Below are 21,261 nucleotides of genomic sequence, written 5' to 3' on the forward strand. Positions count from 1 at the left end.
AGCGTGGACGGGAGGCCAGAACGATGCGTTTTCTAATGAAACCACATTAGTGTGGACTTAGCCTGAGATTTGCTTTGCAGGAAGTGATTCAGCGCCCCAGGGAGAGCAGGGAGCCCGGGGGAGGGGGGGTTTCTCTTATTATAGACGGCGTGGAGTCTGTGAACAAGTAGAGATGCATTACAGGGACAAGCAGATGCATGCAGGGTAATTTTAGCCCTGCTGCCTGGGAGGAGGGGGCAGATAGCGAGGGAGAGTAAAACGTTATCAAAGCAGGTTGAGGGTAAACACGCGAGCTGACTGTGTCCCGGGAAACGCGATCGTCGGCTGTTTGTTCGTGTTTCTTCCACTCGAGTGGCGTAATTACACGGCTGATGGAGAGGCGGTCCCTCGCCCCTCCAGCTCGAACCCCGGCTGTGGAAACGTCAGGTCTGTGGAACTCCGGGTCACAGGGAAAGAGCTGCAGCTGATGGGAAACCTCTGTCGCCAGTGGGCGTGGCCAAAAGTGAAAAGTGGATGGAAATTATTCCAACACAAAAAACAATCAGTGTAATTTAATATGGCAGGATGTTGAGCTGTGCACACAGTCGGTCATCTTCTCCTCAGCGTCCTCGGTGTGACCACGCGGACCCGTAATCTCCTGGGATTAGATTACAGCGTCTCGTCTTCACTCACAGCTGAAGATAACATTCCTAACATCACAAAGTCAAACATTAAAACTAATGTAAGCTGTTTAAGTTCTGCGTTTGCTCCATGTGACCATTTTGCACAGTTTACTGATGGCGGTGTCGTCACAGCAGCACGTGTATTTGTGAGTAACGAGGCGGACGGTTCAGACGTGGCGCGTTCACGCCCTGGTTGTGACGCTGCCGCTCGGCCGGCGCTCTGGCTCGCCGTGCAGCTGCTGGGCGGGTGGTGTTGTTGTCCTGACGCGTCCCCGCTGAGGCCTGGGCCGTCGTCTTCTGTAAACAGCGGCCCGGCTTTTGTTTCCAGGCTCCGTGTTTGCGCAGGCAGAGCTGAAGCTTAATTTAATCTTTGATCAGCTCTCAGAGACGATCTCAGCAGGATATGAGTTTTTTTTAATAATCCCCTCCTTTGTTCAGATGAGCAGATAGTAGCTGAGCGTCCTCGGGCGCTCTGAGCTCATTCGCTCATTGTTCTGCTTGTTTACGTCTCGACTGATGTGGTTTTTATATGAAGGCGAGCTGCAGCAGATTTCCAGATGTTTTCTCTCCCCTGTGCTCTCCTGACAGAACACGATGTTCTCGATTAATCCCGCCGAAGTGCGTTGGAGTGTTTGAGCTTCGTGTCCAGCTGCTCTCCTCTGACACCAGTAAACCTGACAGGAGCCAGGCGGCGTTTGGCGAAGCGAGACTGGCGCATCAATAAAAACAAAATGAAACGGCTTCGGTGAAGAGGCGGCAGCTGTGTGGAGACTGAAATCTCCCTCACATCCAGTTTTATTTTCTTTGGTTCAAAGTGAAGCTCACTCGGTGACATCATGTCTCCGGGTCCTCTCGTCTTCAGAGGATTATTAAAGCGAGATTAAACACTCGATGGCCTTCATGTTGGCGTCTCGCTCTTTCTGTTTATTACACCTGAATTAACAGAAGAATCTTCGATGCTTCGTTTTCCTTTCCAGTCACAGCCGATCTGATCTGCTCATTTCCAGCTCTGTGGTTTTTGCTCCCGAGCTCTCCTGAAGCCGCTTTGCATGAGCAAAGTTCAAAATAATCCTTCTTTATCTTAATCCGGACATCAGCACAGTCTCTCTCCGCCCCTGGGAAGCAGTGGTTGTGTGGGTGTGGCTTGTTTCTGCAGGCTCTCTGTTCTCAGGTCACGGTTGAGTTTTGGTTCTTCTCATCTGAAAGGCTTCCTCAGAGTCAGCCCTTTCCACCTTGACCACTCGTGACGGTGGGATTGGACGACTCGCAAACATGTCCTGATGTGTCAGGATCACCTGCAAGGCGATGACCTCACGAAGGTTAAATACCCGGGACCCCGTCAGGTCTTCACAACCTGTGCACAGGTTTTAATCCTCTCCCCGTGTTTGGCACCAAACTCTGTGACGTCAGGTTCGGCTCCCTGCAGCTGTGAACTCTTTGTCGGGGTTGTTGGTGGTGCTGTAGGTGGGGGTGGTGTCGGGGGTGGGACGCCCTGCTGGGACTCTTAGTCTGTGGTAACGAGGGCCGCTGCTGTTTGTTCCTGACGTCCCGGTGTGGTGACACCTCCGGGCGGGGCGCCCGCTTCTTTGGTGGTCCTGCTGCCAAATCCTCCCCAAACACCCTCCTGTTAGGAGGTGGAGGTGGTGGAGGAGGGGGAGGGGCGCCCTCTGATTAGATCGCAGCTTCTTCACTGATGGGAATCTGCTGGTTATTTCTGGCTCTCGAGGAGGGGGGGCTGCCGAGCTCGTGAAGAAGAAAAGGCTGCATTTTGTCATGACGTCCTGAGGAGGAGCCGATTGTTCCTGTTCTGCAAACATCGTGAGCGGAATCGTTTTGGTTTTTACGCATTTAAAGAAGAAATAGGAGACAAACGAGTGAGAAAAGAAACGAGTTCCAGCTCGTCTGTTTGCTGCTGAACTTTTAACTTTTAAGGATTAAATTCAGATTTTTTCTTCCAGCTTTTGGGGAAAAAACTCACTTTTTACTTTATAAGATATCTGAAGGTGGAAACTGATCTGCTCTTCAGACAAGCTGAACTCGCAGCTTCAAACTCATAAAGGAAACTGGATCAAACTCTTCATCAGTCATTTCGGGTCTTTTCACATTAAGAGCGCGTTGCAGCGCTCACTGAATGATGACAGGGCTTCTTCTCAGCCATTAAAAACAATCATTGCCTCCCACCTTCACTCCCTTCCTGCTGCCCTCCCCCTCAAACACTTAATTGGAAATCCCCCCTCTGAGACACACACACTCACACACTCTCTCTCGTTTTGATACCTTAGTGAGGACATCCATCCATGCTTCTCCCAGCCGCCCAGCCTAACCCTTAGGAGGTGGTTGTGTTTAGGGTAACTGTAACACTAAACCACAGTCTGTCTCTTTTGTCCTCACAAGTGACGTTTGGTCCCCACAAAGATGTATAAACAGGTGCACACACACACAGGAGTCCGTCCTTCCATCCTGACCTTTGCAGACTTTGTTCGTGTCGTTCTGCAGCTGCGTCTCACAGAAGGACGCACAGCTAGAAGGTCAGCCTGCTTTCCAAATGTAGGCTCAAAGGACACTTTTCATCTGCTCTAAGTCTACGCCGACACGAGCTTTCACAGTTTACCCACAATGCACTTGATGTGTTCTCCATTAGAGTCAGAAACGTCCAGGCCTCTGCTCCTCTGTGTCAGGCTGAAGCTCAAAGCTGAGCGATGAGGAGAGTGTGGGTGTAAAACTGATGTGACTGCAGTTTCCAGCTTCAGTGTTTTTCAGCCCTGAAAATATAAAAGGTCCAGGATGACCCTGATTTACTTCGCAGGCTCATAAAAATCTGTTTCTCTTCACAATGGGCTGATTCAGAGGAGAGCAGGAGGAACTTTTCCTGGGTTTGATTATTGGATCAGAAGCCCCCGCGCTTCACAGCGCCTCACTGTTACAGACAAATGTTCCAGTCATTCTCTTACTCGTGTTAAGAAGAGTGAAACATCTCTTTCCCCAACACACGCTATGGAACGTCGGGGTAGCGTGTGAGCGTCGCCGTGCTGCTCGTGCTCAGAAACTTTCATTTTTATTTTAAAGAACGGCTTTAATTTCACTGCTCGGTCACATGATCAGCGAGCTGTGAAACTCCCACAGGAAGGTCACAGTTTCTCTGCCTGCTCGTGACCATCGTGACCTGTGCTGATGTCACGGCGGTGGAGACGCTCGGCTCAGTTTATGTTGGAGCTGCTGACGAGCGTTCAGCTCCGCCTGCAGCCTCGTTATCACTCACACACACACACACACACACACACACACACACACACACACACACACACACACACACACCTCTGCATTCTCACCTCGACATCCAGCCTGCCTCTTTAATCTCCTCACAGCCAATCGGAGCGCTCGCTCAGCCAGCGGTTGTTTATCAAACAGATGGAGCTGATAGCGGCTTGGACTCGTCTTCGGCTCCCCTCTGACTCTCTGCATGTTTAGAGATAACACCTGGTCGTTATCACACATCTGTACAGCGTTCTGCATTCTTCAGTCTTCTTCATTTTCAGGAAACTTTTAAAGCGTCGGCTGTTTCTACTTGGACGTATGAGCGTGTGCACGGAGGCAGGAGGAGGTCACAGCTTCTCACACAAAGCAAACGAATCTACGAATAAAGATAAATTCAGCAACTAGTGAATGAAGTCTGGAACTGTGTGAGGTTTGTTCCTTTAAGGTAGCAGCAGGTTGGAGATTAACCGGGACATTAATGTGTAACTGCACTGCACATGTCGCGGCCGCAGTCAGTGACCCGATTCTCATATCTGTCACGTATCCTTGGAGACGAGGACGCAGCGTGGAACGCCGCGGGGCGTAAAGGGTTAAACGCCGCTGCATTCCTCGCGTTGCTCCTCCTGCGTCATCCCCAGCAGCCTTTCACAGAAGCCCAATCCAATTTGATGGTGCTTTTTATCTGTGAGCGGCTTCAGCCCGCTGACCTCTGACCCCGGCACCTGCTGGGAGACGAGCACGCTTGGTGGAGGATCCTCGCAGCTCTCGACAGGGTTTAGTCTTTAATGAAAGTTCGTTTAGTTCCATTGTTCAGTCAGAGACTGGGTCAAAGTTCATGTTTGTACGTAAATGTGAAACACGCTTCACTTGAAACACTCGCACGTTTCCGGCAGCGATCGCCGATCGATCAGCTGATTTTGGTCATTGATTAATCGTCTGGTTCGTAACAAAGTTTGGTCCTCTTTGTTTCCTGTTGCCTCATCTTGTTTGTCATCACTTTAAATCCTTTTTTACAACCCTGCAGCCCTGGAATAGCAGCTTTATCCAAACTCCCTTTTAAAATCAGCTGATTTGGTGATGCTTCCCCCGCAGCGAGAGCAGCTGCGTTTAAACCCACTCATGATGATCTGACTTCATGTTTTAGGCTCTTCGGCTGAATTCGGCATTCAAAACATTTTCACGTGTTTGTTTCCAAACACTGAAAGTCTGCAGTGGTCCTCAGCCCGCTGCGTTCACGCCTGAGCTGACAATAATCGGATTACTGGAGTGGATGTAAATAGAGAGAGCGCGCTCAGTGCGACCTTTGACCTTTCTCCTGCGCGGTACCTGCTGCCCGGACTCGTCAGCGTGAGTTCGAAGCTCGGCGGTGCCCACACGTCCAACAGTCAAAGCGGCCATTGTTCGTTTCCCTGGAGAAGAATGCGGTGATGTCATGGGAGGAAATTTAATTGGACCGTGCTGTGAGCTGAGGCGTGCCCCCCCCCCCCCCCCCCCACCTTCACAACAACTGTAACCCCCCTCCCCCCTCCCAGCCCTCAGGACGAGCCCGGGAAGTTTCCAGAGCTCTCAAACATCCAAGAAATGTGTTAAAGGAGCTCAGCCCCCAGTTTCGTGGAGTTTACACTATAAAACACGGAGTTTGAAGACCTGACAGAAGCTACGAACGGCCATGTTTGCACGTTTATTTTCATTTCTTCTAAGGAAATATGTGTTTATAATGGCAGGAAGCGAGCGACACAGTGAAGCTGTTAGCCTTCATCAGAGTCACGGATGCTCTGAGATTTGTCACCTTTTCCTTTTCTGTCATTTCGTTACCTCGGAGTACTTGAACAACCCAAGTGCAGTGTGCTGGTTTCTCTCAAAACGTGATTTAATGCCAAACTGCCAGAAATGAATGTTCTCAAAGTGAAGAGCAGCTATGAAATGTGACAGCAGAATTCATTTCAAGAATTTATTTTTTTACTGTGAGGAAAATGTCACAGCTCTGAGAAAAATGCGATGATGTCACCGGGCCGCACAGCGTGCTGGGGCGTGCCCCTCCCACCCCCACCACCCCTCAGGCCGACCCCGAGGCTCGGATACGTTCGGAGCAGCGATGTCAGGAATCCACGAGAGAAAAAAACGTCTCCTGATCCTGGTTTTGTTCTTCAGCCGGGCTGACGTGTGACGGCTGCTCGCAGTGAGGCCTGCGTCCGGTTATTTGTCCGTGATTCTTTACAGTCTTTGCTTGTTTCCATGTGGGTTCATCAGGTTTGAGTGTGTCAGAGGAAACGGCTGCATCTCGAACACGTTGAAGGACAGCTCGTGATTTTCAGGTCTGGCCTGAGCGAGCCGACTGCATCGGCTTCCTCCCCCTGCCTCATCTGTCCTCCAGAAGGACGTCTTCCTCGTTAAACGCCGTCCTCTGTGGACGAAGAACATCTGCCTCTGAAATAAAGCCTCCTTTATAAGAGACTATCTGAGGTTTGTGACCAAACGCACCTGACTGTGTCCACAGTTGCCAAAATAAAAGCTCAGATGGCGACGGCGCTGATTCATCTCTCCGGTTTATTCAGACGCTGGTTACGGGCAGTTTGCGTCACCCTTCTCATATTTTTGGAAGCATTTCCCAAACAAATTCCTCTTTGCCATCCCGTTGCCGACCTGATCCTCCGCTTGCAGAGTGGCGTGACGCAGACGTGCCGCGGGGAGCCGAACACGCGCACATGCTCAGTTGATCAGAGCTGCAGAGAGCGAGGCTGCAATAAGAATCATCACGCAGCTCAAAGTAAGACAGAGTACCAGATCAGTGAGTCACAGCAGCGGCCTTCATATCGACTCCTTTGAGACTGTTTGCTGTAATCGTGGCCTCTCTGGGCCTCCGTACATTTGAGTTTTTCCAGCTAAAGTTCTGATAAGTTTGTTGCTTCTGATCCAAACTTGGACTCCAGGCTTAGACTGGGAGATTCAGGCCAGAGGTCAGAGGTCACATGCAGCTACGGAAGCTGTCGGTCTCGTTACGTTGCTCGCTGGCACTTAAGCAGAGCTCGTCCTCCCTCGTGCTCGTTTGCATTTCTGCTCACTGAGTCGTCGTGTCTTCCATATCAGGGCAGGAAAAACTCCCAGCAGCCCCCTCTGCCCCCTCTCCGTCTTTGAGTTTCTGTGGTCTCTTTCTTCCTCCGTCCGTCCCTCCGTCCGGCGTCACTATGCCCAGCGGAAACACATTCCTGCCGTGTCACCCCCGTCACCCCCACCGGTCCCTCGGAAAGAAAAGCTGCTTCTCCAGAACGACTGGAGGCTCTTTTCATGTTCGGGCGTGACTCCGAGGCCCCCCGAGGAGACTCTGGCAGGGTCAGCGTGCCACAAAAGGCGGGTTAGCGCCGCTTAAAGCAAAACCAGCTAATTGACGATGTCTGCGTTTGTTTCTCAGCGGCGGCTTTGCTGCAGGAGCGTCTTAACGGCAGCTTAAATCCTCAGAGGCTCCAAGGAGGGGCAGACAAAAAGCTTCTATAGTGAATTTGGCTTAAAGGTTGAGTTCACTGTTTTTTAATCCGGCCTTTATTAAAGCGCCGTTTCCTGTTTACAATATGAGAGGACAAAAGCTCCTCTTTTACTCACTTCTTACACTTTTAGGAGGCTTAACGTGTAAAAAATGATCTCAACTGGTTTATTCCAGGTCACCGTGTTAGATAATAGAATACTTGGCTTTGCTGATGAGAAATAAATCAGAAAAATAAAGCTGTACAAAAACCAAATCTCACATTTTCAAATCGAGGAAAAACGTTCACTTTAATCTGTGCGAGTCAGAAACTGCAGTTCCACTAATGTCCACCGGGGCTCCGGTGAGTCAGTCCCCATGAACTCCCATGTTAACGTGTTTGCAGCTCTGGTTGTAGTTGCTATCTGGTTGTTCAGTGATGACACGACGAATCCTACTTCCGGGTCTAAAGCAGTCTGCGTTTAATATGGCTTTTGTGTTGTTAACATGTTTAATGTTTTGTATTTTCTTCTATTTAATCTCAAAAAGCTCCTAAAACAGTCAGTGATCACTGCTGACCTCCCTCGGCTTTTATTACCGCTAATCATTTATTTAAGCTCAGTTTTTAAAACCTTAGGATGTAACTACAGCCCAGTCCATGCAGCAGTATATGAATGACTAACCTCGTATTGTGGATGGATTATCTCAGTTGTTCTCCTGGCTGAAGTTTGGTCCTTTTACAGCATCCTGCCATGCGATTACATTTGTTCCTGACCACCGAGAACACTCACGCTAACTTTTATCGAGTGGAAAAAAAGTTAGCTTGTTTATATTATGCTAACATAGCTGTGTCGCTAGCGGTCACGTAGCACATCATTATATACCAGCTAGCCAAACTTCAGTAACCCTACAAACATCACTGCTGTTTAGTTTTCTGTCTTCATTTATGCTGGAAGTGATAGCAGAGCTGTACGTTTGAATTTGTTTCCAAAACCCCGCAGTCAGGACATGCTATATTGTATTTAGATAGAAGCTAGCGAGCTAAGTTCCTGCTAACTTCTAACTCCGTTAAATGTCATAAATTCCGTTTTCATGGATGCCTGGATGTTAAACTCAATTGTTACACCTGGTAGAGCAGAACGCTGATCATTTTATTAAAGATGAAAGACTTTAGACAGTTTTTCAACTCTCAGTAATGCTGAGTGATCGTTTGATATATGGACCTGCAGCGGAGTTTAGGTCCAGACACGGCTAGTGACGTCAGACTGAACAACCGGATACATCGTTAGGGGCGTGGCCTCTTTGACCGACAGGTGGATGGCGACACAGGCGGCTAGCTGTCTGCTAGCTTCACTGCAGCTAACTGGAGCTGTTGGAGGTTTTTGGGGCCTTTTTAATGACACCATGTGACCTGCTGTGAGGTTACTGTGGTAACAGACCGAGAAGACTTAAACCAGTGTGTGACGTCACAGCCTGCAGCTTACATCCAGCGTCTGGAGGCCTGTGACTGTGCAGAGGACAATAATCTGATTTACTTGATGTATGTTTATTTTTCTTTTAATTAAAATACTTTTTTAAACTCTGACAATAAAGCGATCCCTGGGGTGAAGGAGCTTTGGTGCACCCGGCTCTCCTGGGTGAGGGGTATGTTTGCTTCGCTCCACCAGCGTGCTCAGTCGCTGTAGCTAAGCGCTCGTAGTCATTTTAAGGATGGCTGACCTGTTCTGTGATTTAGGTAAAAAGACGAGAATGAAACAAATGTCAAATATGTGAAACGGACACGTCGTCCAGCTGCAGGCGAGGCTGTTAACCCTTCACCTCTATAGCTCTTGTTAACTCCCTGTAATTCATCTCCATAAAACCTGAATCATCTCAGATTTATGAGGGTTTATTCTGCTGGAAGGCTCCACCTGCTCTCATAGAGCCACGTCTTCCAGAGTTTTAAGTTTCATCAACTTTCCTCTGTGCATGCTGGGAAACAGATGAAAGATGGTGGCAGCATGAAGATGGCTCCTCGTCAGCAGGAGCTCGGTTCATCCTCGGTTTGTTTTTCCAGTCTGTGTGGCTTCCTCTTTGTGTTCTCAGGATGGCACTTTGTCGTCTGTCTGCAGCGTCACTTCCTGCGGGCCCCTCCGGCCTCCTGTCCCAGCAGCCACCTGGACTTTGTTTGCCTCCCGATTGCTGCGACAACAGACGCTTTTGTCCCGTCCGTGAGGATGCGGAGGCGTGTTTCTGTGCGGTTTCTGAAGAGACGTCACCGACTGGTTTGTGTTCCTGTCAGTGGCGTTCGTCTCCTCTGACGCCTCTTCATAAACCTTTGATCCGAGGCCGGCGAGGCTCCACGGGACATTTGCAGGTCCCACGTGTTCGCCGTCAGATCTGAATGAAACGGCCTTTTATTCTGAAACTGGTGAACTTCACTCAGCCCAGTTTGTTCCAGGAACTGAACCGGCTGTGGAGGAATGTGTGGGAAACCATGACGGAGCGCTTCCTTTTCATGCTGTGATCTCTGCGAGCACACCGGCCTGTGAGGGGACGTTCTGGGGAGGCTACATAAAAGCAGCACGGTTGGTGTTCAGACCTCCGTCCACCCGAGGCCCGTTCTGCTCCCCTCACAAACGTCACCTCAGCGTCTTCCTTTTGTTTGATCTTGTTGCTCCATCTCTGCGTTTGAGCCGTTTCCCACCTGTGATGGGAACAGCTTTTGTTTTATGACTCTGTAAATATGTAATCATGAATGTTTGAAGGATATTTCAAACTCGATTACTGTAAACAGCCTCACAAGGCCGACACTTTGGGAACGCAGTGACACACATTTAATCCGTTCTGAACATTTTCTTCATGTCTGGTTTTCATTCTTCTAAGAAAACACCTCCACCCATGTTTGACTTACCAATGGCCAGTGTCCATGCTTTTATTTTGACAGTCTACAGTGTTGTGGCCCCTGATTATAACTCGGCGGCTCTGCGTGACGGTTGGTCCTGGATCTGCTGTGGAGAGCAGGTTCACGGCGGCTGGTTTCAATCGTCTGTCACATCAGGAAATAAAAACATCTGCTTCTGTTTGTTTCACGCCGAGTTTGGTTTGCGGTGAAAAGACGAAGCGAGCATGTTTGTGAAGATGAAAGCAGCACAGTAGCAGTTTGGTCTTCATGAGATGTGCTGATGCGTCCCTGATCCAGCGCTCCAGGGTCGGTGCTGTTTGTTAAACCGCTGCGTGAAATTTAAAACCTTCAGCCTGACCTCTGATTGGCCGCCTGTGTTTGCAGCGCTGTGTGAACGGAGCGGCCGGTAATTCAGAAAATGAAACCTCAGCGGTGACGTCGCATCCACCGAGGCTTTGATTGTGAGCAGTAAATGGGCTCATAAACTCGGTGTGGTCCTCAGAGCGTCACGCACACACGGGGAGGACGCCGGCGGCGTGTTTGCTGTTGCTTCATTGTTTCCTGTAATAAACTGCAGCTCTTTGTGCGCTTCAGTCCTATCAGCAGCTTCACCTTTATTTGCCGTTGACACAGAGGGGCCCCTCCAGACCGGGGCCCTGTCAGCGCACTGTTTACAGAGCAGATTCTTTGGCTGAGCAAACAGCCGTACCCCCCGCCGCCCGGCTCAAACGCGGCGGCCTCCCTTTGCTCGCTGACTGACGGCTGCTGGAGCGCTCAGGCCGACCTGCTCAGACTCGCCAAATATGCGGAGACCGTCCGCAGCCCCGAGTGTCGCAGTCAGAGGAAGAACTGCACTTCACATTCCTGCTCAGCATTTCCCAAATCGCCCGAGATCATCGCCCCGACAGCGCCCGAGCGGGCGTCAGGAAACAGTCCTGCAGAGACACGATGCTCCGCAGAGATCCTCAGGTTACAGTCAGGGCGGAGGTACAGCTGCATCCAGCTGTGCTGTGCATGGTTTAACCTCCGCCCTGGAACATCAGTATTTTTGATCCTGCAGCTCGTCCGACTCTCAGCTTCTTTCGGTCTGCAGGTTTTTAGTCTCCTTCCATCTGTTACACAAACTAAACCTAACCTAACGCTCCTCCCTCTCTCTGCAGGTAAGGCCTTCGACATCACCTACGTCCGCCTCAAGTTCCACACCAGCCGGCCGGAGAGCTTCGCCATCTACAAGCGGACCAGCGAGGGCAGCCCCTGGGTGCCGTACCAGTACTACAGCAGCTCCTGCGAGAAGACCTACCAGAAAGCGAACCGCGGCTTCATCCGCACCGGCCAGGACGAGCAGCAGGCGCTCTGCACCGACGAGTTCAGCGACATCTCGCCGCTCACGGGAGGAAACGTGGCCTTCTCCACGCTGGAGGGACGGCCCAGCGCCTACAACTTCGACAACAGCCCCGTCCTCCAGGTGAGCGTGTTTTTACTTCTGATTTTACCTCATGAATCACTTTTAAAGGCTCTGAGAGCAGAAACAACATCAGCTCCACAGAAAAGTGATGTTAGAAAATCTGAAAACAGAAATGTGACGAGAATCATGTTGAGGCACAAATTTGACCTTTAATCCTTTTAAACGTGTCTTCTGTTCTTCATAAAGTTCTTATTTAGAAATAAAATAAGGACACCGTTTGAGCCTCAGTAACTACGGATGAAGGCATGCGTGTGACGCCACCTGAGACATCGTGACTCCTCCCCTCACAGAACGAGAAGCCGGAGGTTACGCCGCACATCTGGGCACAGGGAGGTTTCGTTTGATAAAGAGCAGCAGCTCCGTGAAATCGGAGTTCGGTGGGAGTCGTTCACACAGTCGGAAAAGCTCACATGAACCAGATCGCTGCTTTCCCCTAAACAAACTCTCCGTAACCATCAAAGATTCTTTGTCTTTTGAATATTCGATTTGTTCCCTTGGAGCCTGAAACTGATGAAATATTCCCAGAATGAAGGGAAAGTTTCAGACATCAGCATCTGCAATGCTTTTGTAAGCGAGTGTTCCCTCGTTCTGCAGACAGAAGTTCTTGAGCAGCACCGCCTGCGCTGCGACCCGCTTCCAGGCGACGCCCCCGGATTTCCCAGCTCGGTTTGGCCCGAGCGCCCGGCAGCTGGAGCGCGCTCCTCGTTGTCCCCTCCTCTTCCTGTCGCCCGTCAGCGTGTTTGTGATTGCTTCATGAGCAGGAAGCAGAGTCTGTGTTCATTCCTCTCGCCTCAGTTTTTGTTTTGTAAGGTCACTCTGACACACACACACACAGAGACACACACACACAGACACACACACACAGACACACACACACACACACACACACAGAGACACACAGAGACACACACACACACACACACACACACACACACACACAGAGACACACACACACACACACAGAGACACACACACACACACACAGAGACACACAGAGACACACACACAGAGACACACACAGAGACACACAGAGACACACACACACACACACACACACACACACACACACACACACACACACACTCTCACACACACACACACACACACACACACTCTCACACACACACACACACACACACACACTCTCACACACTCTCTCACACACACACACACAGACACAGACGCACACACACACACACACACACACACACACACACACACACACACACACACACAGTGCACTAAATACAGTTTATAGGTTTTATCAGTAACAAGAGGAACACTGAGTTTCCCACAGTCATCACACTGGAGGTGAAGAAACACGAATGATGCAGTGGGAGAGACTCTCATGATGAATGTTCCTCTGTCAGACTCTGCGGGAGAGTTTGTGGCATCAGTGACTCACATTATTCATTTAGAGCTGATGTGTTTTAATCAGGACGGTCCTGAAAGGAGGCTGTGTGTAAGTATTTATTCTGAAAACAGCGAGTGACAGAAGGTCCTGATGGATGGACGGAGCTGCCCGTCCATCAGCGTTTCGTCTACTTTGCTGGTTCGGTTTTTATCAGATGAATTTATTCGTGCACTGTCTGCAGACGGTGTTCCTCATAGCTGCTGCAGGTCTCCGGGACATGCTGGAGATCAGATCTTCATGCATGGAGATCCTTTTTAAGGACGGATCATAGTTTCAGTCAGGATCTGACGCAGCTCGTTGTTTCTGAACCGTCGTCAGTTTTCAGTAAGGTCGGTCCTTAAAAAGCCGAAGCCCACGAACTCTGAAACGCTTTCGTGTTATTTTTCAGTCTTTTCTTATTTTAGAACATTTGATTTATTTAAGTTTGGCTTGATTTTAAAGACGATATTAAAACAAAGACTAAACGTTGAGAAGAGTCAGCTGATGATAAACCACCAGCCATGACCTGACGTGACCTGTGTGCTGGTGATTAACTCAGGAAGTATATGATCCGAGGAACTCAAAATACAAATCTGCTGTTGCGCTCTCCGCCTTAACCTCAGATAACTAAACCCCGACGGAGGTTCAGGTGTCGATTGGCTCAGATGAAGGCTTGTTAAAAAGTGCAGCTGGTCCGGTTATCTGCTGACCGTTTTAAAGGCCGGTTCTTCTCCTATCTCCGACATTCATGCGGCATAAACGCATCCGGCCCGTCCAGCAGCTGCAGATCCTCACGCTGTCCCATCCAGGAAGCCGGAGCAGCCTCGTCTCCAAATCGCCGCTGTCTAAACTGTAGCGAACATTTGTTTGCCATCAATCAACTGCAGCTCCGTGCCAGTGTGGAGGCCTCGCCCGGGATGTGTTTTCTTGAAGGAAGAATGCTGCTTGGTTTTAGGAAGTCCTCCGGGCATCACAAACATTCAGCCTGGAAACAAACAGCCTGTCAGGAGGCGAACGAGAGCGAGCAGAGACGCAGCCAGTGATTATTTTAGAGGTGGAATAAACGTCCAGCTTCAGCTGTTTAGTCTGCAGCGTGTCAAGTCTTCCACATTAAAACTGCTCCACGGATTGAAATCTTAATCCGTTCTTCCTCGAGCCCAAGAGGGGGAAATTCCCAGAGATGTCCTGAAAGTGCTGCTGGGATTTTGTCCAGATGCGCTGTGAGCGTCCGGGACGAAAGATCCGACTCGTCTCCGTTAGCCGACCGACGTCAGCTGCAGATAGGGCTGCTCAATTAATCGAATTTTAATCACGATTACGATCTGGGCTTTCAACGATCATTAAAAATGACGGAGCCGATTATTAGCCCCTCCCTCATTTATCCGCGACACCTTAAAGGCCGGTCCGTGAAAATATTGTCGGGCATAAACCGGTCCGTGGCGCAAAAAAGGTTGGAGACCGCTGATTAAGAGGACCCGAGGGAAGCTCGGAAAGCTAAGCAGAAGTTATTTGGAGAGGAGAGTGACTGCTGTTGGTTGAAAAGAGAGGTAAAAAAAAACTTCAGTGGTGTTGCACACTATGTTATATTATTTTTTAAAGTCATTGTTAACCCTTTAAAGCCGGTCAGAGCAGCACGCTACGTTTTGCGTAACTATTTTTAAATCCCTGTAGAACCTGAACCGTGTAAGCTAGCTCAATAATTTGTTTTGCATATGAAACCGGAGGAGTTGTACTTACATCTGATGCCATCAGCTTGTCCTCGGTCACGGTTTCCTTCCACATAAAGCTTTGCAAAAACTGCATAAAAAGCGCTTGCAGGAACAAAAACATAATATTTCAGAAACACGCTTTGCCGATCCATCAGCTGTTCGTAACACTTCCCACATTGAAACAGACGTCAGCGCGAACTATCGCATGTCCGCCATTTCCTGCTCGAAACCGGAAGCGACGTCATTTTCGCGGGAAATGTAGTTTTTTACTTGTAGGCCTTAAAAGCCTATACTGGTGTTTTTATAAGTCATGTTTGACTCTATACTTTTCTGAATAGTTTCTGGGATGCTTAGAACTCGAATTGCACTGCTGGAAATAGTTTATTTTGATGCACCTGCTGTTTTCTTTGCAAATTTGCATCATAGGATTGTTTTTTGTTTTTCCTGCAGTATATAAAAATTGGTGTATCTCCAAAATAAAACTATGAAGACACTCAAAATAAATTTCCTGTTGTTGTAAACTATTTTTTGCAACTTTTTTGTATTTAAAGTTTTGAGGGATAAACCTCTTAAATTTCTCCAAGTAGAAATATATGTAAAAACAACAAAAACGACTTTCAATTTTTTTGTAGTTTATTGCACTTTTTTGCAATTAATGTAGTTACTATGGACTTAATGCATACATATTATTAAAATATGGGCTGTAACAGTTGTATAGCAACTTGAAATGCTCCCACAAATGGCACTACAACATGTAAAAAAATAATATAAGCTCTGGCAGACTTGGTTCTATGGTAGGTCTTAAGGGTTAAATAAATATCGTCAAATAATCGAGATCTCAATTTCAGTGAAAATAATCGTGATTATCATTTTTGCCATAATCGAGCAGCCCTAGCTGCAGATGTACCTGTGTCTTCCCGGGTGTTTCCAGAATGTGTAACTCAGGAACAGTGAGCCTGCTGGGGCCACGTTACGCAACATTAACGGTTGTAGCTCCGGTTGTAGCGCACACCTAAAAGCGTGGGAACAGACTGTCACTGCGCCTGTAACTGGAGGTGGCGCCCTCTGCTGGCTCGTTTCAGCCAAACATCGGTTAAAAACCCAAAGACGTCGATTCCAACACGATGCCGTAAACGAGCAGAGCGCTCAGACCCTTTGAGCTCAGTCTGTTTGAAACGAAGGACACAGCTCAGACAGGAAATGACATCAGCAAGCTAACAGGAAGTCTGGTTCACTTCATTTCAAAAATAAAAAACTGTTCCTGTCCTTTTCCTGCATCTGCCATGTCTCGTTATCTTTTCCAAAATGTTGTGTTTTCTGTTTTTTGAAGGGGTTTCCCGCCTCGGGGCCACCGTAGGAAAAGAAACCCGGAGCGTGACATCTCCATCAGCCACTTTAACATGTTAGCTAACTTTCATGTAACGGTCGCGACATTTAAGGCTGATTTTTGTCGTGGAAGCACAAAGTGGAGTAAATGTGGTGTCGTTGGTCAGCAGATGGTTTATAGTTCAGCAGCTGCAGACGTGAGTCTGACAGGAAAGAATAAAACGATCGATCTAAATGTAATAAAGATCCTGTGGATGTCTAAGGCCACAGTCCTCGGTGAGGATGGTCCAGCAGGGGTGAATCAGGGATGTTGCATTTCTCTGCGGCTCACTCAGAAACAGTTAGAGGTGAAAAGTCGGGCCTGTAAACACTTGTGCCAGCAGCTCTCGGCTGTATTTAACGGCGTGATGGTTGATCGTCTGCCCGTTGAGGTGGACGCTCTCAGCTGCTGGTTATTTCCCGCTCAGAGATGACAGACAGCAGGAATGTCACAGAGCGACAAACAGCCGTCTGACGCCTCCGGCAGGCCGCCGCCTCCAAAAAGATCCTGGCTTTGGTATAAATAGCTCGATGCCAGCGGGACAAATAAGGAAGTTTAGAGCTGAGCTGCAGAGCTAAATCTGTTCATTTACACGGAGAGGAAGTACGAGGCTCGAAGGAAGCAAGGGAGGAAATGACGAGCCGTGAAAATGCTTTTCCAGAAGGCTTCGGCTGATCGCTTTTCCAAACTGGGATGGGTCATGTGATGGGGCAGACTGCCTGAACTGAAACATAGTCAAAGGTTACACTGAAAATATTACCAATAAAAAAATGAACTGGTTGTTTTATCAGCGTTTAAATGAGTTTACAGCTTCCTAATCGGCTGATATCGCTCCACCGATCACATCAGAGTGTAACAGAGTTACGTGGCAGCTAATTCTGCATAAATGCCGTCTTTCTCTGAGCATCTTAGAAGTTTTGTGTCTGGATAAAGGTGGACTGTGGGACCAACTTAGTAATGCACATGTGGAGGGTTTGAAAGGAGGAAACGCAGTATAGCTGTGACTTCATTGGCCAGCATTTCCTCAAAGAGCAGCCTTTGGTCTCAGGACGCCATCATGGAAGTGAGAAACCTGCAGTTCCTGTAGCGTCCACTGGAGGCTCCAGCATTCCTTTATAACTCGCCTAGATTAGTTTGCATTAGGGGCGTGGCCTCTATTCAATTTATTTAGATTCAGTTTTATTTATACAGTGCAAAATCACAACAACCGTCCTCAATGTGCTTTATATTATAAGGTCGACCCTACAATAATACATACAGAGAAAATGATATGATATGAATCATATGACCCCCTGTGAGCAGGATTTTGGTGACAGTGGGAAGGAAAAACTCCCTTTTAACAGGAAGAAACCTCCAACAGAACCAGGCTCAGGGAGGGGCGGGGCCATCTGCTGTGATTGGTTGGGGTGAGAGAAGGAAGACAGGATAAAGACATGCTGTGGAAGAGAGACAGAGGTTAATAACAGATATGATTCAATGCAGAGAGGTCTGTTAACACATAGTGAGTGAAGAAGAAACACCCAGTGCATCATGGGAATCCTCCAGCAGCCTACGTCTATTGCAGCATAACTAAGGGAGGATTCAGGGTCACCTGGTCCACAGAAGAGCGGCCTGATTATTTAAGACCTTGTAGATGAGGAGCAGGATTTCTGGATTTAACAGGCAGCCAGTGAAGGAGAAATCTGGCTCTAAAAACCAAGAGTGGTGGAGGCCGGCACGCTGAGTCTGTGGAGCTCCTGGTCATGGAGTAGCCTCTATAACAAGAAAGCACAGCTTCATGTTTCAGGAACCGGCTGTCGTGTTCAGAGCAGATTATTTGTGTTGCTCATGTTGGGAATGAACCCAGGAAGTTGTTTCAGTGCCGGTCGGCTGTGTTACCAGGCTACATGTGTGACACGGTTACATCAACATTTAACCGTCGTGCTCGGTGCTTTCAAGGTTTTATGCTCTGCTTGTTTCCTGTGAGGGTCTTCACAGGATTACCTCAGGACAGGTAAACTTCCTGTTTCCGAGCCTGTGAGTCGCAGGCTGTTCCACATTCCCAGCACTTGTCCGAGGATTTAACAGGCATGCGCGAAGTCACAGTTTTTCTGAGTGGGCGGACAAACATGGAGCAGGTCTGACAGCGGGCCAGCTCGCTTATATTCAGCTCTACTTTCCCCTCGAGCCGCCGCTTCGTCTTCAGCTTCTCCGAAGCTTCGGGCCTGACGAGCTTCCTGCTGAACGGAGCTATCGCTGGCTTTCCCACGAGGCGGGAGGTTGAGTAACTTTCTTTATCCTCTGAAACACAACAGGTGTCCTGAGTAATTCCCTCCATCTGGATCTTGTATCGTAAGGCCAAGAAAATAAATTCATTTCTGTGGAAATGTCACAGTGTGAGGGCCTGCTGGTGTCTGCGTCACTGTTTTTCCCACAGCTGGAACTGAAACCACTTCTCTGTTTGCAGAGTACAAAAACCAGGATGTTTCACACGCCTGCGTTTGCTTTGAGTTTAATTAAAGTAATCAGATTACTGGGTGAGGTAGTCATGCTCTCTTCAGTGTGATCTTAAATCACTCTTGGGGCAGAATCGGCACAAACATGCTGAGGCTCATCCAGCAGTGACATCGTTCCAGCTGTTTGGATAAACGGGAGAAAAACCAAATCGTTTTAAATATTTCTTTAGTAGTTGGATCATAAAGACATAAATTATTTCCAGCCAATCAGGACATCAGAGCATGGTCAGGTGTATGAGCATGCTCCGTTGGCAGGTGATGCTCCTCTGTTTGCCCTCGTGTGTCTAACGCAGCATCCATGTTGTGTCTGTTGCAGGACTGGGTGACGGCCACCGACATCAGAGTGACCCTGAACCGGCTCAACACATTCGGAGACGAGGTCTTCAATGACCCCAAGGTCCTCAAGTCCTACTACTACGCCATCTCTGACTTCGCGGTGGGAGGAAGGTAAAGCCTCAGATTCACTGCAGGTCCTGTTTTTCAGTCGAGTCCTCCGGCGGAGCTCTGCTCTGCGGTCAGGTCCCGCCGTGTCACTGTGTGGTCCGCTTCCTTGTGACCGGCGCAGGATCCACACTAGAATTCGTTTTCGACAGGCATTACTCGAGTGTTGCACGGAGCACGACTCTGCAGCCATAATCTGTTTGAATGTGGAGCACATTTCCCTTACACCGCCAGCATTCCTGAAATTCCTAGCCGGCAGGGCCAGATTATAGGGAAACCGGAATGAGGCGGTCCGACAGCCGTGACGGATGGAAGAAAAGGGGCGATTCCCGAGCCGAGCACCTGGAGGATTTAACCTTTACTTGTCCCAGGAGGAGATTTTCCTTCTGCACCTTCACCTGGATCTACCTGAGCGTGCTCAGCTGGCAGCTCTGTGGGCAGATTTATCTGCACTTTATTATATCAACACTTTTCATTGTGCAATTCTGCCAGTGACTCATTCATGCAAACACACAGCTCATGAACGCTCCTTTGAACTCCTTGAACTCGTGCAGCAGCTTGAAGCAGGTAGAGACTTTCTGAAAGCAGCAGCTCGCTGCTCATTGGACAGAAGATCACCTGGAGTTTTTCCCGTTTGCTCACGTTTTGGCCGGGAGGGAGCAAAGGGTTTAAATCCAGCTTAACATGTGTGATGTTCAGGATTTCTTTCATGCTTCTCCCTCCGTGCCTGCTCGGGTTCGACTGAACCTCCAACAATCTTTCTGTTTTTGAGGTCTTGTGAATTATGTGTAACCAGGAAGGTTTCTGATCCTGTGTAAACCCAGGACACAGCCACGGAGACGATGATCTTTATAGTTTGCTGTGAAGCGGGCGCAGCGATTTATTGAATTGTGTGCAAACGTGAAAATACAGCTTTTAATCCAAAAACGGAGTTTAACGGGCTCGTGAGTGAATCTTTGGTGTGACCTCCTTCAGCACAGCGTGAGCTCTGCTTTCTTTACGTATCGTTCGGAGCTCTTCTCCGTCAGGCTGATCCCACCAGCTGAAATCTGCTCCAACCACGATGGAGCCTCCACCTTGTTGCACAGAAGGACCTCTGTCCCGACCTCCTCCCTGAACCAAATCTAGATTTATCAGATTTCCCATCAGAACGGTTCCACTGATCAGTCCAGGTCTTCTATAGTGTGCATGCTGGGGCTGGGCCATATCAAACCGTTCACGGTGATACTGGTATAATGTTGGGCAACGATAAGAAAATGAAATATGGCGATAGAATATGGGTAAAACACGCATGTGCAGTGTTTTCATACGCACATGGCGGTGACGGAGAATGAGAAGGGCGAAAGCAGATCGTTGAATGAAACGGATGAATGAAATGAAACGGCAGCTACACTGTAGCCACAGCCACCCTGGGGCGCACTGACAGAGGCGAGGCTGCCGGACACTGGCGTCACCGGGCCCTCTGACCACCACCAGCAGGCTACGGGTGAAGTGTCTCGCCCAAGGACACAACGACCGAGACTGTCGGAGCCGGGGCTCGAACCGGCAACCTTCCGATTACAAGGCGAACTCCCAACTCTTGAGCCACGATTGAACCAGAACTGGTTTGTAAAAATGCTGCAGCTTCAGTGGTGTGGAACTGGTTTGGCTTTCGTCCCTCAGATACACAACAAAGCACTATTTTTGGTAGCGCATGCGAGCGGGCCGTCGTTATTACCGTGTTTCTTGGAAAATACGGCGCACTTACAATCAATCGGAGCATTACGGCTATCGTAGGCAGGAGCCTCGCGGAGTGATGCGTACAGGTGTCCTTTCTCTGCGCCGAGGTGAGCCAGGCTTTCAGCTCTGAGAATCACCTCGTTGGTGTAAAAATACTTGGTTGTCAAACTGTTATCCCTAACATTTTTCATTTGAACTAAAGAAATGGGAGCAGACGATGTTTTTGCGACGGGCCGATGGAAACAAAGAGCTTAAAACTGGTTCTTTGCTCGGTGGTCCAAAGAAAAACTTTGATAGAGCTTCAGAAATCCCGAACTCGAGAGCACCTCAGTAAAGTCTGGCTCCTTTGAAGCAGCACATAAAGAAAGGACTCGAAACTTTTGCACAAAAGTGTGTGGCTCTGTCCCGCTAACGG

General features: G+C 48.9%; 1 protein-coding gene across 1 annotated transcript in view; it reads left to right on the forward strand.

The window, feature by feature from the left end:
• Positions 1-21,261, forward strand: part of lamc1 (laminin, gamma 1) — a 47,998-nt gene that overhangs the window by 11,788 nt on the left and 14,949 nt on the right. Inside the window, exons 2-3 of the mRNA XM_086271649.1 lie at positions 11,419-11,723; positions 19,003-19,133. Coding sequence (XP_086127775.1) covers positions 11,419-11,723; positions 19,003-19,133 — 436 coding nt within the window. The remainder of the gene's footprint in view (positions 1-11,418; positions 11,724-19,002; positions 19,134-21,261) is intronic.

Source organism: Aulonocara sp. 'chitande type north' Nkhata Bay, linkage group LG18 (assembly GCF_057382095.1).
Source record: "Aulonocara sp. 'chitande type north' Nkhata Bay isolate Kocher_YH1m ecotype deep benthic linkage group LG18, A_spYH_male_GT1.1, whole genome shotgun sequence".
Classification (NCBI taxonomy): domain Eukaryota; kingdom Metazoa; phylum Chordata; class Actinopteri; order Cichliformes; family Cichlidae; genus Aulonocara; species Aulonocara sp. 'chitande type north' Nkhata Bay.